At 35.8% G+C, this 14,635-nt stretch overlaps 1 protein-coding gene and 1 non-coding gene across 2 annotated transcripts; both read right to left on the reverse strand.

Annotated features, from left to right (window-relative positions):
- Positions 1-5,519: 5,519 nt before the first annotated feature.
- Positions 5,520-5,823, reverse strand: LOC148920843 (signal recognition particle RNA). The gene has a single exon (XR_016123470.1).
- A 1,161-nt stretch (positions 5,824-6,984) lies between these two features.
- On the reverse strand, positions 6,985-9,751 carry LOC148920844 (putative WRKY transcription factor 51). The gene is made up of 3 exons (XM_089041240.1): positions 9,426-9,751; positions 9,150-9,299; positions 6,985-7,406 (listed from the first exon to the last, which is right to left on the reverse strand). Exons 1-3 carry the CDS (start codon positions 9,656-9,658, stop codon positions 7,196-7,198), a joined length of 594 nt encoding a protein of 197 aa, XP_088897366.1. The 5' UTR covers positions 9,659-9,751; the 3' UTR covers positions 6,985-7,195.
- Positions 9,752-14,635: the final 4,884 nt, after the last annotated feature.

Below are 14,635 nucleotides of genomic sequence, written 5' to 3' on the forward strand. Positions count from 1 at the left end.
TCCTCAATGGGTTTAACTATATTCCATGGTATCAAGGGTTGTTCATTACAATTGGTAAATGTCTGGGGCTTCCACGTATAACATAAGGCTTAACTCTCACCATGGAAATTCATAAAGTTCAAACCGGACATAACAACTTCTGAAATATGTACGACCACCTTTTTTTTTTCCATGATTTTTTATGGAGAAGTTCACGAATTGCTATGTTAAGACACTTCTTACAATTTATGCCAAAAAAGTTTTGAAATGCAACAATATTTTTTATTACTTTAAATTCAAAATGAAGGGGAAAACTTGTTCTATGCATTTCTCAAATACACAAATAGGATACTGAGCTATCTAACATGCATTTCTACTAAATACAAAGAAGCAGAAGCAAAATAAAACCTTTAGAAACTCATACAAATCCTATGGAACCCAAAATATTTCTAGGCTTAAGAAATGTGCACCATAGACTCTCTAGAACTTATTTAAAGAGAGGGATTAGAGATCTAGTTACCCTAGGAGAAAATCTTGAACCATAAGAAGGTGTTCAAGTAGAGGTCATGATCTCTCCTTTCTTGATAATCCACTATGGCTCTCCAATAGGTACAACAGTGTGCACCTCACCAAAGCTCTTGGCCAAGGATGGATGGAGATGAGAGAATGAAAATTTGGGAGAGGACAAAAATGCTAGCTCTTGCTCTCCAAAGTGGCCGACCAAGGGGGACTTGAGAGAGAGGTTTGTTGTTTCCTCTCTTCAATTTTTCAACTTCAAAACCTTAAATGAAATGGTGATATGGCATCATATGTATAGACCCATGTTGTAACACATGTGGACCTAAATACATTCCTGCTGAGTTGGCAAAAGTATATAAAAAGAGTTGGCAACAACTCCCACTATGTTGAAATTAGTCTAAGTGCAAAACTACCAAAACATTATCAAAGATAATTTGAATTATCAAGGAGTATCAATTGATGAAAGAAACAGAGAACAATCAACTGCAACATTTGTCGAAATTCAGTAAAATGCTAATTATAATTGCAATATGACATATTAAACTAATCATAGCTATATTACGATCTCATAAACCCAAAACATTATCGATATCGATTATCAAGGAGTATCAAATGATGAAAATAAAGGCACAAGAAAAAACATAATATTAATGTTGATTAACAGGACTTTCCATTTTAGATTACAATATCCTCAAGCCTTGTTTGGTGGACTGAACTGGACTAGATTTTTTCAATTAAAATGGATTATAGTCCTAATAGTTGTTTGGTGAATCTAAATACACATTGGACTGGTTGTGACTTTTTTTGTTGCTCCTAATAAGAATCCATCGTATGAGGGTTTTGTAAACCCAAGTGGAACCACGGGTTTCGAAGCCTCCGCCTCCTCCTTCACGTCTCATCTCTTCATCTCTCTACGTCTTTACTCTTTGTCACTTCTACCTCTGCCTCATCCTTCATGTCTCATCTCTTCGTCTCTCTACGTCGTTTCTCTTTGTCATCTTCGTCTCCTCCTTGTGATTTCAGCTCTAAAATTTTTTCTTCTTTGCATCTCTTCTATTCGTCTGATGTTTGGTGGATGAAAAAAACGAGTTTGTGTCATTCAATCTTCAGAAAATCAAGATTGTGCAGAAGTTTCGCCTTCAAAATTCAAACTCAAGTGAGTATTTTTTTTGTTCATTATGCTAATATTCTGCATTATCCTTTTAGGTTTTGATTTAGGATTTTCTATGGTCTTTGATTTGGGGTTTTCTAGGGTTTTTTATTTGCGGTTTTGGGGTGGGTTAGTTGCATTTGCTTACTTTGTTTATGCAAATTTTCAAATCAAAGTTTGGCAAGTTTGTTATTTTGGGGTGTGAGAAAAAATTATGCTATTGCTATTTTGGCAAGTTTGTTATTTTTGAGAGAGAGATTTGCCTGTTGAGAAGCTACTAGGTAGATAAATTTAAAAAAAATCATAATAAAGTATAGGATACTACCAGGTAGATAAATATGTTTTCTGCAGAGGAAGACTGAAAGATTCTCTGAGGTTCTTCAATAATAACCCAGATATTGATTTTTTTTTTTCTTCCTCTGATGGACTAATATTTTTATGCCAAGTTGCTGACATAGTCAAAGTTACAGGGTAAAATATTTTCCAAGGTTTAAATTTTAATTTTAATTTTTAATTAGCTCCTATTTATTGTTTAGGTTATTATTACCTTATGGATGCTGGTTACACAAATTGTGAAGGATTTCTTGCACCCTATAGAGGAACGATATATTACTTATCAGAATGGAGAGAAGGATGTGCACCCTTGAACCATTGAGAATACTTTAACATGAATTGTTTGGGTAAAAAATTGACACACCAGCCCAATAAAATTAGAGAATAAAGCTCAAAAATCAAAGAAAGATGGAGCCCAAAACTGAAGAGATACCAAGGCTCATCAGAGCAAACAAGGCTAATTTGGGCCTCACAGGCCCAATATAATAGGAAGAGGAGCCCAGAAATAGGAACAATCCCACGTGACATCTCAGGATAAAGAAAAAGTCAATAGCAAATGTCATAGAAAAGTGATTGAAGGGTTCATGACATCAAGTTGATTAAAAAAACGAAGATCAAATCCCTCTTACATATATATATATGTATATTCGAGATTTTTTCTTCTGTCTTTTCGGAGAAGGTAATTCTCCCAAGGAGATAGGCAAGTTACAATCTCAAAGAGGATAAGCGAGGAAGCGAGGTGTCGAGAAAAGGAGTCAAACTAACCATCACGGGTAAAATCTCACAAGGGGCAGTTGAAATTGGGAAAGAGATTAGGTTCCTTTTCAAGAAAATCAGGGAAGTGATTGCCTATTTGAGAGCCTATCTGCCAAAACTGAAGAAATCCTATTTTCTTTCCTTCCATTAAAAAAAGAAAAAGGGGGGAGATATCTTTGCCGCCCAATAAATAAACACAATCAACCTACTCTAGAAAAGAAACAGTTTTACTATAAATACAAGAATGAGTGAACAGGGTAAGACAACAACACAACAAAAAAATCATCACCCAATCAAACAAAGATCCTACACAAAGAAAACCGTCAACAGACAAGTTCAAAATCAACCAACAAGCCCACTTGAATTTCAAGTGAAACTAGCTCCAGATCAGGATACACAAAATCCAGATTTAAGAAACAAGTCATTCAAAACGAGATTTCTTTCGTTACAAATTTGGTTCAGCAAACCAAGACAGGCGGGTTTGAGTCTCCTCCAAGTATGGAAAACCTCAACAAAATTGCAGCAGTCTCTAGCCCACTGAAGCCCTCAAAAACCGTCACTCCTGCCCGTGCAGATTAAGAAGATTGCAGTTCTGCCCACTCAAAAGCTTCACAAAAGCATGAGGTACATCAAAGCTCTGCCAGAATCAGCCTTTGGTATCGATTTACAAGTTGAAGCCTAGCAGACCAAGGTTGTCAGCGGTCCAGTCCAAGCGTCCCAGTCCGGCCGGGTATCTCCAGTCCAGTCGGACAGAACCTTCTATCTCGACAGAAATAAAGCCCCGGCTGTCCCTTCATCTTCCTCTAATATAAGCATTCACTGTTATATATATATTTTTTGTAAAAGGCAGTTCAGCCTAAAGAACAATTTAAATCCCATCAAACCATTACTGGCCAAGGCAACCTCCTTATCTTGAGATAAATTGTTAAAGTCCTCACCAGTCTGAGGCAGGAAAAGAACTTACTTGGGAGATATTCCTCACCCAAATTCACAATCGTTTGTTTGCGAAATCAGTAACTTGGGACGCAAGTTATCCATTCCAAACCAAGTCTGCTAGAAATTTTGCTAGCGGCACGCTCGCACACCAAAGAAAGCTGACTTGTTGACCAGTTTATGGTTCTCAAGCCAGTGGGAACTTTGCCCTTCCATCACAGGAGTAAACCAAGAACGGGCAAACAAAAGCATGCATCAGCAAGAAACGTGGTGGAACGTTGTTTTGGACTTCTTAAGATGCGTTGGGCAATCTTAAGGAGTTCATCGAACAAACACAATGCCGAATAATAACGGGTTGTTGTCTATTACACAACTTAATTAGGAGAGAGGTGTCTATAGATCCAATGGAGCAATAAATTTATTAAGATCCCTTCATTGAGAACAATGTAGATCATGGCACTATTGATACCATTGCCACATCTGACCAATGGCCTGCACTGAGGGATAATTTGGCTATTGAGATGTTTAATGAGTAGATGGCAAATAGAGCAACATAACATAAGTATTTATTGATAATTTGAATGTATTTAGAAGAATTTTCGGGTTATTATTCATTTTGTGAATTTTTGGACTGTTTTTATGGTATCCTCATGTGATTTCTTACTTTTAATTTTGTGTACATGTTTTTTTATAATCAAATTTAATTATTTCTAATATTAAATAATTTAATAAACATCAAAATAAATTATTTTTGAAGTCCAATGCAGTCCAACCCATACTTGTACCAAACAACGAACTGGGCTTTAGTCCAGTGCAGTCTAGCCCTACTTAATGCACCTAATTTTCCAAGTATCGTAAATCCTCAAGCTACATACATTTACACTCCATTGCAACAAATTATATATATACACACACCATACATACTACCAAAAGGGCCTGCATATACGTGTATACTTCTTTGTGATCCAAAAGTCATCTTCAATCCATAAACGAAAAAAGTCATCTTCATAATAGTGCGTCCAAAATCCCCAAAAATTTCAAATCAATGATCACTGGCTACTCATCAGCAGCTCCAAACTGGAAATATTGAGGACATTTTAGAACACTTTGTTTCCAACCGAATATCTCTATATTAACTATCAGGACTTCCATGTCAGATCCCGTTTTAAAATATAAATAATAATAAATACCAAAACAAAAGGCTAGGCTTCTTCATAAGGGTCAATTTTTATTTTATATATAGAGAGCCAAAAAGGTTGTGGTTCAATTGGGACAATCCAGCGGGCCACAGTGAGTCCGGGTGGCACTGACCCGTTATCCTTCCACTGCCAAGAGCAGGAAGTAATCGTTGCTCTGTGAAACCAGCCTTACGCAGTGCCCTCCACTCTAGGAATAATAATAAATACCAAAACAAAAGGCTAGGCTTCTTCATAAGGGTCAATTTTTATTTTATATATAGAGAGCCAAAAAGGTTGTGGTTCAATTGGGACAATCCAGCGGGCCACAGTGAGTCCGGGTGGCACTGACCCGTTATCCTTCCACTGCCAAGAGCAGGAAAATAATAATAAATACCAAAACAAAAGGCTAGGCTTCTTCATAAGGGTCAATTTTTATTTTATATATAGAGAGCCAAAAAGGTTGTGGTTCAATTGGGACAATCCAGCGGGCCACAGTGAGTCCGGGTGGCACTGACCCGTTATCCTTCCACTGCCAAGAGCAGGAAGTAATCGTTGCTCTGTGAAACCAGCCTTACGCAGTGCCCTCCACTCTAGGAATAATAATAAATACCAAAACAAAAGGCTAGGCTTCTTCATAAGGGTCAATTTTTATTTTATATATAGAGAGCCAAAAAGGTTGTGGTTCAATTGGGACAATCCAGCGGGCCACAGTGAGTCCGGGTGGCACTGACCCGTTATCCTTCCACTGCCAAGAGCAGGAAGTAATCGTTGCTCTGTGAAACCAGCCTTACGCAGTGCCCTCCACTCTAGGAACCATGAAGCCAGAGCCTTCGCCCTAGCCTCATGGCCCAACTCCTGGCTTGGAATGGGCGTGCCAGAGTAAAGCCACACCGAACCCGACCCGCTGTATTGGGTCAATGTTCCAACACCTCACAGCCCCCACTTGGGTTACAAGCTTGCGTTGCTCAGCTCGGCGATAGCTTGCCAAGGTCAAAGTCTTATAAAGCGTGTAGTCTAGATTTATTTTATCGATGTGGGACTACTGGCACTTGGCCTCCTTACTCTCTTCCCTTTGAGATCTTAGCATAAAGAATTCCAGGAGTATAGGGAGTGAAACTATTAAAATTGACAAATCAAGACAATGGGAAATAAATATAGAGATATTCAAAAAGCAAAAGACATGTTTCACCCACCAACTGTAGTCTACAATTATTCACTCATCTCATACTATTTCCATTGGCGGAGGCAGAATTTGTGCCATGGAGGAGAGGCAAAACTTTTAAGATATATAAATATAAAAAAATTCGATTATGCTTTGAGTTTAATGATTGCCGCATAATGATTGCGCTGAGTTTAATGATTATGCGGCAATCATTTTCTGATTATGTGTAAAATCAATACCAACAACATTTTTAACAAAAATTTTACCAAACGCCAAACTGTTTTCTTTGCGTAAATCGACATCGATTATTTTCATAAAGACAGCAATACCAAATTGGCCTAAGTATTAAAGGGTACTCCGCCAGTAGGACACTAATACTTTCACTATTAATTACCATTTACTTTCTTACATATAAACATCAAAACTCCAGCCCTGTTCGGCCTGACCACGCATGCCGAATCGGTTCTAGTTTTCTCGTTTGTCAATTTTTGGTCATCAACTAGTAGTCATTTAGTTCAATGTTACCACATTTGGATTGAGACTAATTTGGCGGTTCACCTTATGTCTTTTGTGTCTGATTTTGTCCTTTTGTTTTTGCCTACTTGTGCCTTGGCATAGTTTTCTCGTTTGTCAATTTTTGGTCATCAACTAGTAGTCATTTAGTTCAATGTTACCACATTTGGATTGAGACTAATTTGGCAGTTCACCTTATGTCTTTTGTGTCTGATTTTGTCCTTTTATTTTTGCCTACTTGTGCCTCGGCATAATATTGGGTATGTTGTAGGCAGTACATAGAAGGGAGGACGCATATATTTCACTGAGTCTCCTTATAGAAGAGAGAAAAAAAACACACATGCACATCAAAAGGATACTCTCCAAGTCCTTGAGGAGTTTTTGCATGCATGCACCTATCATACATAAGGGTGAGTATCAATCCGGCCGAACCAACTAAATCGCCCGACGAGACTCATACAAGACATAAATTTTTTATAATACACATGTCATTTACTCTTATAACATGAGTGTATCCCACTTCTCTTCCAGCCAGCGTATCTCATTCTCTTCAACAACAACAATCATATAAATCATGTACAATGTTCTAAATAATTTTCGAGCCCCATTTTGGTGAGATTACATATATAATATATATATATATATATAGCATATAATTAATAAAGGAGCAAACTATGAAGAAGCTGAAGACTGTGAAGAAGCTCGCAAAGTCCAGATGTTGTTGGGATCCACAGGAGGAGGCATCTGATTGTAATATACCACACAAGGGCTCTCATGATTGTGCACTCCATCATATGTTGTTAACACATAGCTCGAGTCTTCTCGGTCCCTCTCCACCCTCTTCTTTACATTGCACCCTCCACTTGAACATTTGTAGTAATTTCTGTTGAATATAATTTAGGCACAAAAACGTCATGAGAACCATTCCCGAATTAGAAATAATTAATAAAAAATACAAAGGGCGCGCGGCGTAGCTACAGATAGTGAAATTAGTCACCACTACGTTTTATGTATATACATGATTTTTTATGTTATTTACTTACCAGAAATAGGGTGATAAACAAGAATTACAAATAGATAGGGACACTAGTTAAAACCCTAACAAATTTTACATAAATAACTTAAAATATTTAGCTTTTAACGTAATTTTTGAATACTTATGTATTTTATATATCGGCCCCAAATCTTACAATTCTAACTCCGCCCATGTTCATGAGGGATTCTATTTTTCTCAAGTTAGACATGACACACACATATATATATATATATATATACATATATAGTTATATATATATATAGGAGAATATGAATCTAGTAAAAGGGAAAGGAACTAAGCACACGTAGACAAAGAAAGTACAAAATAATGAAGTGTGTGTGCCCTTTATTTAAAGGAAATAATAGTTTTAGATTTGTCTGTCAACTTGAGTGTAGTGATTGGAAGTGATATGTGCTCCAGAAGTGCTATGGACAAGGTTAGAGAGGAGAGACACCACAACTCTCAAGTCAAGCCGCCAACACGTATTTTATTTCAATTATTCCGACGGTCTATTTTCTTTTTTAGGTTTCTTTCAAAAATCATCTCGAGCGGATTATCTTAATTATCGTAGTATGTAGTTTGAGAGTAACAAAATGACAAGTTGTGACCTGTCTTGGTTTTTATGCCCTTGTGTTATGCGTGTGTGTGTGGTAATTGATCGTTTGATGTGATCAATGGCAATCGACAACTACATGCCTTTCTCTAGTCATCTTCAACCCCAACATTTTGAACAATATTATTGGATGCAGAAGCAGCAAACATAAGCATGCCTCTTCAACAGTAAGTCCTCTCTCTCTCTCTCTCCACCGGATCAAATAGCCTAAATAATGCTTAGGGATGGCAATGGGTCGAATCCATGGAGGGTATTGTCATTCCCATCCCTATCCCTATCCCCATCCTCTTTAAGCATTTTTCCCCTATCCCTGCCTTAATACTGGCAAAATTCATATCGGGGATTCCCCATTCCCACCTTCATTGGGGAATGGGTTCCCTGATCCACCTCATTACAGAAAAAAAAAAATTTCAATATATAACTATTTTGTTGGAAAAAAAAAAGTACAAAGACAAGATAATGAATATATATAATATATAATTATAAGAAAATATAAGAATGTTTATATATAGATTGGAAGTTAACTAAATAAATAACTAGTGTGGCTTAAGATTTGTATAAATTATATAATATAATAATATAAAATATAAAACTTAATCGGTACAATCACTTTTAATAGCATATTTATAAAATTGTCATTCATACCCGACCCATACTCGTTTTTTTTCCTTCATATCCGACCCACTAGGTTGAATCCCTGCGAAGATCTTACCCGTGAGGAAAATTGTCATCTCTAATAATGCCATACTTCTCTTCTTATCAAGTAAGTAGGAGCTCTTACATTCCTGCTGAGTTTTTCAAATAGCCTAATTATAAAATTTATTATCTTATAATTAATTATCAAATCCAAGTTTTTCATTATCTTATGCAATCTAATTTCAATTAAGAAAAGCATTATGGATAATGGTATTAATAAAAAGATAATATAATTGATCTCCTCCTAATCTTAGATATAGAATAAATATTATCATTATTACCTTGGATATGGGCTGTTCTTGACTGACTTCTTTCCGTACTTCCTCCACTTGAATCCATCATCCATAACCTCCAGCTCCGATTTAGTTCTGAAAGCAACCCTACTATGACCCATTTCTGTCTTGTTTCTCCTCCCCTCATTTCTGCATTTCCTACAAAATCAAATCAAAATAAGTTTTTTTCATAGTTTCAAAAACAAAATAAAATAGACCTTGCTAATTATATTCAGAAAAAAATAAAAAAATAAAAAAATGATAATAAATATAAGGATTACTTACATATTATTGTTGCTATTTCTTGATGTTGCACCACCACTGGATCCAGTAAAGCAGTCAGCCATGAACTTCTCCGGCGACACGGTACTTAAAGACGAAGAATCTTGATGATCATCAACACCATAATCAAGCATGAAACAGTCTGAAAACTCATCAAAATCGATGGAAGGATCGATGCTCTCTCCGAAGTGATAAGGGCCGGCAGAGCTAGGGTTTGGATTCTGAAGACAGTCCATTATTGCCAGAAAGCTACAAAGCTGGAAGTGGAAAAATGGTAGAAGTAAAGACAGGTCTTGCTTAATTGGTTGTTACTTGTTAGGCATGGTTTCTACATATAAATAGTAATAAACATAATATTTCCTTTTTCCTTTTTCTTTTTTCCTTTTTCTTTTTTCCTTTTTAAATCGCTCCTTCATATACACTTTCCTTGAGGATGTCACGAAGCTTCTTTGCTTCCGCCACGTGGCAACTGTAGGGCATCTTGGTGACGTCATCGTGAGGACGTAAGATTGGTTTGCTTTAGGTATTGGCATTTGGGACCAGTGGCTTGTAATAATATTTGTTTGTTTTGATAGGCGGCACTATCGTGGTGGGGGATATTGATAGTCACTCCGACTCAGATAACCGGAGGCACTACTTGAGTGGATTATCCACAAAATATATCAAAAACACAGACAAAATATATATTCAATATAGAAAAGACCTAGACAATATATATATATATATATATATACACGCGCTTAATAGTATAGAGAGAGAGAGAGTTTGAATAGTAAACATAATTCTCTTACTCACGGCTAAAGCGAAGGAAGTTGAGGTTTTATTCCAAAATCAAATTTGTAATGAAGCTCAACTTCTTCTAAGCCTATGCAAAATTACTTAACTTTCCACACTCACGTGCAGCGAAATTTCAAATTTGATATGTAGACACCTTAATTGGATGAGGTGAATTTGTGACCGTAGCTTAACATGCGGGTAAACCTGATCTGATAACATGAAGGAAGTTGAAGTTTCACCCTACAAATAATTAGAAATGGAGAAGTACCCAACTCCTTTTAAGCCCATACAAGATCCCTTATACTTATGGATGTCTTTAAGAAACGATATGTGCTATACCTATATGTGGTTAAACAATATTATTATTAGAAATGGAATTAGATTCTTATGGAATGTTTGTTCCCTCAAAATGGTTGATGCTAGTTAATGTTCAAGTCTTTATACTTTACCCCATGGCAGTGCTTTATTTATCTTCCATATTAATCATGTTTTTTATTCATTCTTTATTCTAACATCCACGTATCATTTAAAAATGGTAAAAGAAGATAGGATGCCGACGATCCGCAGAGACTTTAAATAAAAGGCAATGTTTTGTAATGATGTTGGAGACTGTATGTGAGTCTTTTTACCGGACTTGGAAACAATAAATTTTTTACAAATTTATAAATAAACCCAATTCTAGACATGTATTTATAAAAAAACTCAAGCACTATTTAAACATAGAAACACACCCAAAATCAACTCCAAAGTCAACAATTGTATATTTTTTTAGTGTGTTTATAAATGGGTTTTGAGTGTGTGTAATGATGGGTTTTGGGTGTGTTTATAAAGTGTTTGGGGTGTTGAGTTTTTTTATAATTTCAGCTCCTATTTTGGGTGTTTTAGTGAAACTCCCTAAATTTTTCTATCTACCGTGTTATCTGATATGCTTTATAAAAGAGGTCATTCTTCTCTATGGAGTTGTTTAGACCTAGAAAATTTCGCCCATGGTCACAAAGGAAATGGTCATTCAAAAGTAAAGGAAATTGAAGGGAACAACTTGTTGGGCTTTGAGGGACATTTGGGCTCACACGAAGTGGCCCAAATAATGAAGAGACAGTTCGACCGAACTCTTCAAGGTCGAGGAATTTTTAGGGTTTCGGGTTTCAAGTAGAGATATCAATAAGAACTTCAAAAACATTCAAGGTTCTTGAGCGCCACCCATTGTAACCATACATTCAGTATATCAACAAGGTCTTTGTTTTCCGTTTACAAAGTCATTTCTTTAAAAGCTGCTCCCGCCCACTATTCAGGGTATGGAGCTGCCGTCGTATCAATATAGAGCATCAAATTGAGGTATTCTTATAGGGGTCACCACTACCCAACTAAAGTCCCTTAAGAGAAACAGCAGTTTAAGACTTATTGCATATGATGGAATTTAAAAGTCTGTAAACACGTGAATCGCTCAAAAGTAGTCAGAAATACACACCACATTATTCACTAGTACCCACGCCGATTTGTGACAGTGGTATTGGAACGCCACACACACTAACACCAAGAAGAACGCCTTTGTTACCATTTCTTCTCGGCCCGACTAATTATTTTATTTGAATAATTGACCAAGTAGGCTGAAAAGAATTAGTGGTCAACAGGAGTTTGACGGATTAGCTGCTTAGAGTGTAATAAACATGTTAAGTTAGTGCCAAACAAAATTAACCAAACTAATTTTTTACACAACAAACTTGTTTATATGTATATGTATATCTATTTATATAAAGGGAGAAAATGAGGATACTAATATCCCACGTCTGCTTTCTATGTCACTTTAAGCGGCTTATTTTCTGCTTTTTGGATGGCTTCTTCACCAAATATTCCCTCAAATCCAACCAGTAAAAGCATACAAGGTAATGTGTTAATGTGTGAATAAGACAGAAAAGGTAATTATCATATCTAATCAAACGAATCATATTTGAACATATATAATAATTTTGTATGGAAAGATTAGGCACTTGGCCACATCTGCCTAATAATAGAGAAACCCTAGGCAGTCATCTATTAAACTTATCATGCATGAGCCATTGATGTGAGTCGATATAAAAATGTGAGACTTGGGAAAAAACAAAAGGAGAGAGAAATTTTTTAAAAGAAGTCAAAATGGACAAAATTGCCCTTATTTATTTTTGGATTTCCTAAGAAATCCTTTACATTTGTATGTCGTTGATTTGAAAGTTGAGAGGTTTTTCTGTCTTTTTTTAAAAAGTTTGATTTTTTCCAAAAGTGAAAGTTTTTTTATGACTAAAACCTAAATTTACTTATAAAAATTGTCCACACAAACTAAAAACTGCATCTGTAGATTAATCACCACGTCACACCATGTTGGGTGAAAAGAAAATAAAAAAAAAAAGAGGATAATTTATTCCTTAATTAATTACATATTCAACTTTCCTTAATTATTAATTACATATTTAATTTGTGTTGTTTTCATTTAGTCAAAAAGGAAGCAGAGGTCAATATCCAATGGGTGACCAGCATATAAGACAATCCTATGAAGCAGACCCAATAACTATTGAGGTGTTTCTGGATGGGTGAGAAGTGAGAGGGAAAGTGTAAAGAAGTATCAAAATTCGACAAGATCCTTGACCTTATCATCAGAATTTTATAATGTCTAGATTCATACTTTAATTTGTTTTCTGAGATTTTATATTGGATTAATTTGAGTGGGAAAATAGGAAGGAAACTTCTTTTGACAGCAAGACATGTTGCTAAAGCTAGTAAACTAGCTAGTAATATCCCTTTCACTTCGTTGGTTTCAATTTTCAACTATGATGATGATGATGATGTCGTGAAAATTATTTGGTCTTCCATCTAAATTCTCTCTCTATACGGCAAATACAACGAAGGGCGGAAACACCTTTTAGACTAGATTGGACTTCAACTCAGTGTAGATTTTCATAAATAAAATACTTTGGTACTAATTCGTAGGAAATTTACCTCCCGTAGTGAAAATTAACTCATCCTGTATCAGTCAAAAGTAGTAAGTTAAATCACAAGAATTCATTATACAAAGTCAGTCAGTCAGTCGCCCACTATAATAATATGGGAAAAAAGTCCTTACAAAAAGTCCTTGTTCCACACTTGGATGCAACCCTGCCTCATACAATTTGTAGTGTTTTATTTTTTGTTTTAATGTTTTTAATTTTCTCTTAGTCCCCTCTACATGTTTTGTTGACAAAATAATTTTCAATAGATGCGATGTGAAAACTGAATGGGCCGACTTTCTTGAACTGGAAATTAAAGTCATGCATGTGTAAGATACCTGTTGAATAATATTTAAGCAAAGCAAAGCAACAAGGTTGTGTTCACGGGTCGGTTTGTGGGGATACAAATGTTGTCGGACTTTACACATCTTCCAAGGTTTTACTTTTATCGGACTTAAACTAGTCTTCGAGGAGATGCACGTTCTGTTCTGTTACTTTCCCAGTTTATATGGAGCTCAGCCGCCCCAACAACATGGATTTTTGTTGTATATTTGGTTTGGCTTTGGCCAAGTGAAATACATGGAGCAAGTTTGAAGAAACTACTATATATCATGGGAACCAAAGTGTTAGATTTGTCAAAAAGAAAATCTTTAGCAGCCGGAAATTAGAAAAAATTACCCGTAAAGCAAGAAATTCGTACTAGTCAAATACGCTATTGTTTGGATTAGTTAGCCGGCACGGCATCAACCTAACAGAATTTCATTTTTGGTGTTGTGTTTTGTGTTTTGTGTTTCAACCCACTTTTGGATAGTTCCATCATGCTTTCTAATATTTTAGGGTTTTGATGTTTTCTCCAACCATTCCCCTATGACACGATTGATATAGAGTGGTGATTTCCCCACTCTTTTTTTTTCCTATTTTATCCACTTACACTCCTTTTTATAACTAAAAGGAGTGTAAATCAGATAAAATAAGTGAAAATCATTAAAAAAGGAGTGTAAGTGGATAAAATAGGAGTGGGGAAATCATTGCCCTTGATATATGTCTGTCCACTTGACTCTCTGTCCTCTGATACCCATAAAAATGTTTTGTTAGACCTCGGTCAATATTTTAATATTTAGACATAATCATACAAGTGTCAACTATGACTCAGTTATCATTTTGTACCAACTTAGTTTGTCACCTTCTAAAAACTACCTCTTATGTCTCAGCTGATGCATGCTCGCTAATCTTGTGAAAGACTCGGTCAAGTCTTCTCATGTTGTGCGTACGTAGCAAATACTTCTTAATGCATTTTGGTCATTCTGATGTTGTGCGTACGTAGCAAAAACTTCTTAATGCATTTTGGTCATTTTCGCCACATAGATACGACATTATTCCCTCTTTAATTCAGATGAATTGTTTTACGCTTACGAGTTTTTATAGATAAATTATTATTATTGAAGGTCAATTTCTCTTCATATTTTCAATGCAGGAATT

Source organism: Prunus mume, linkage group LG1 (assembly GCF_029339155.1).
Source record: "Prunus mume cultivar Tortuosa linkage group LG1, ASM2933915v1, whole genome shotgun sequence".
In the NCBI taxonomy this organism is placed as follows: Eukaryota; Viridiplantae; Streptophyta; class Magnoliopsida; order Rosales; family Rosaceae; genus Prunus; species Prunus mume.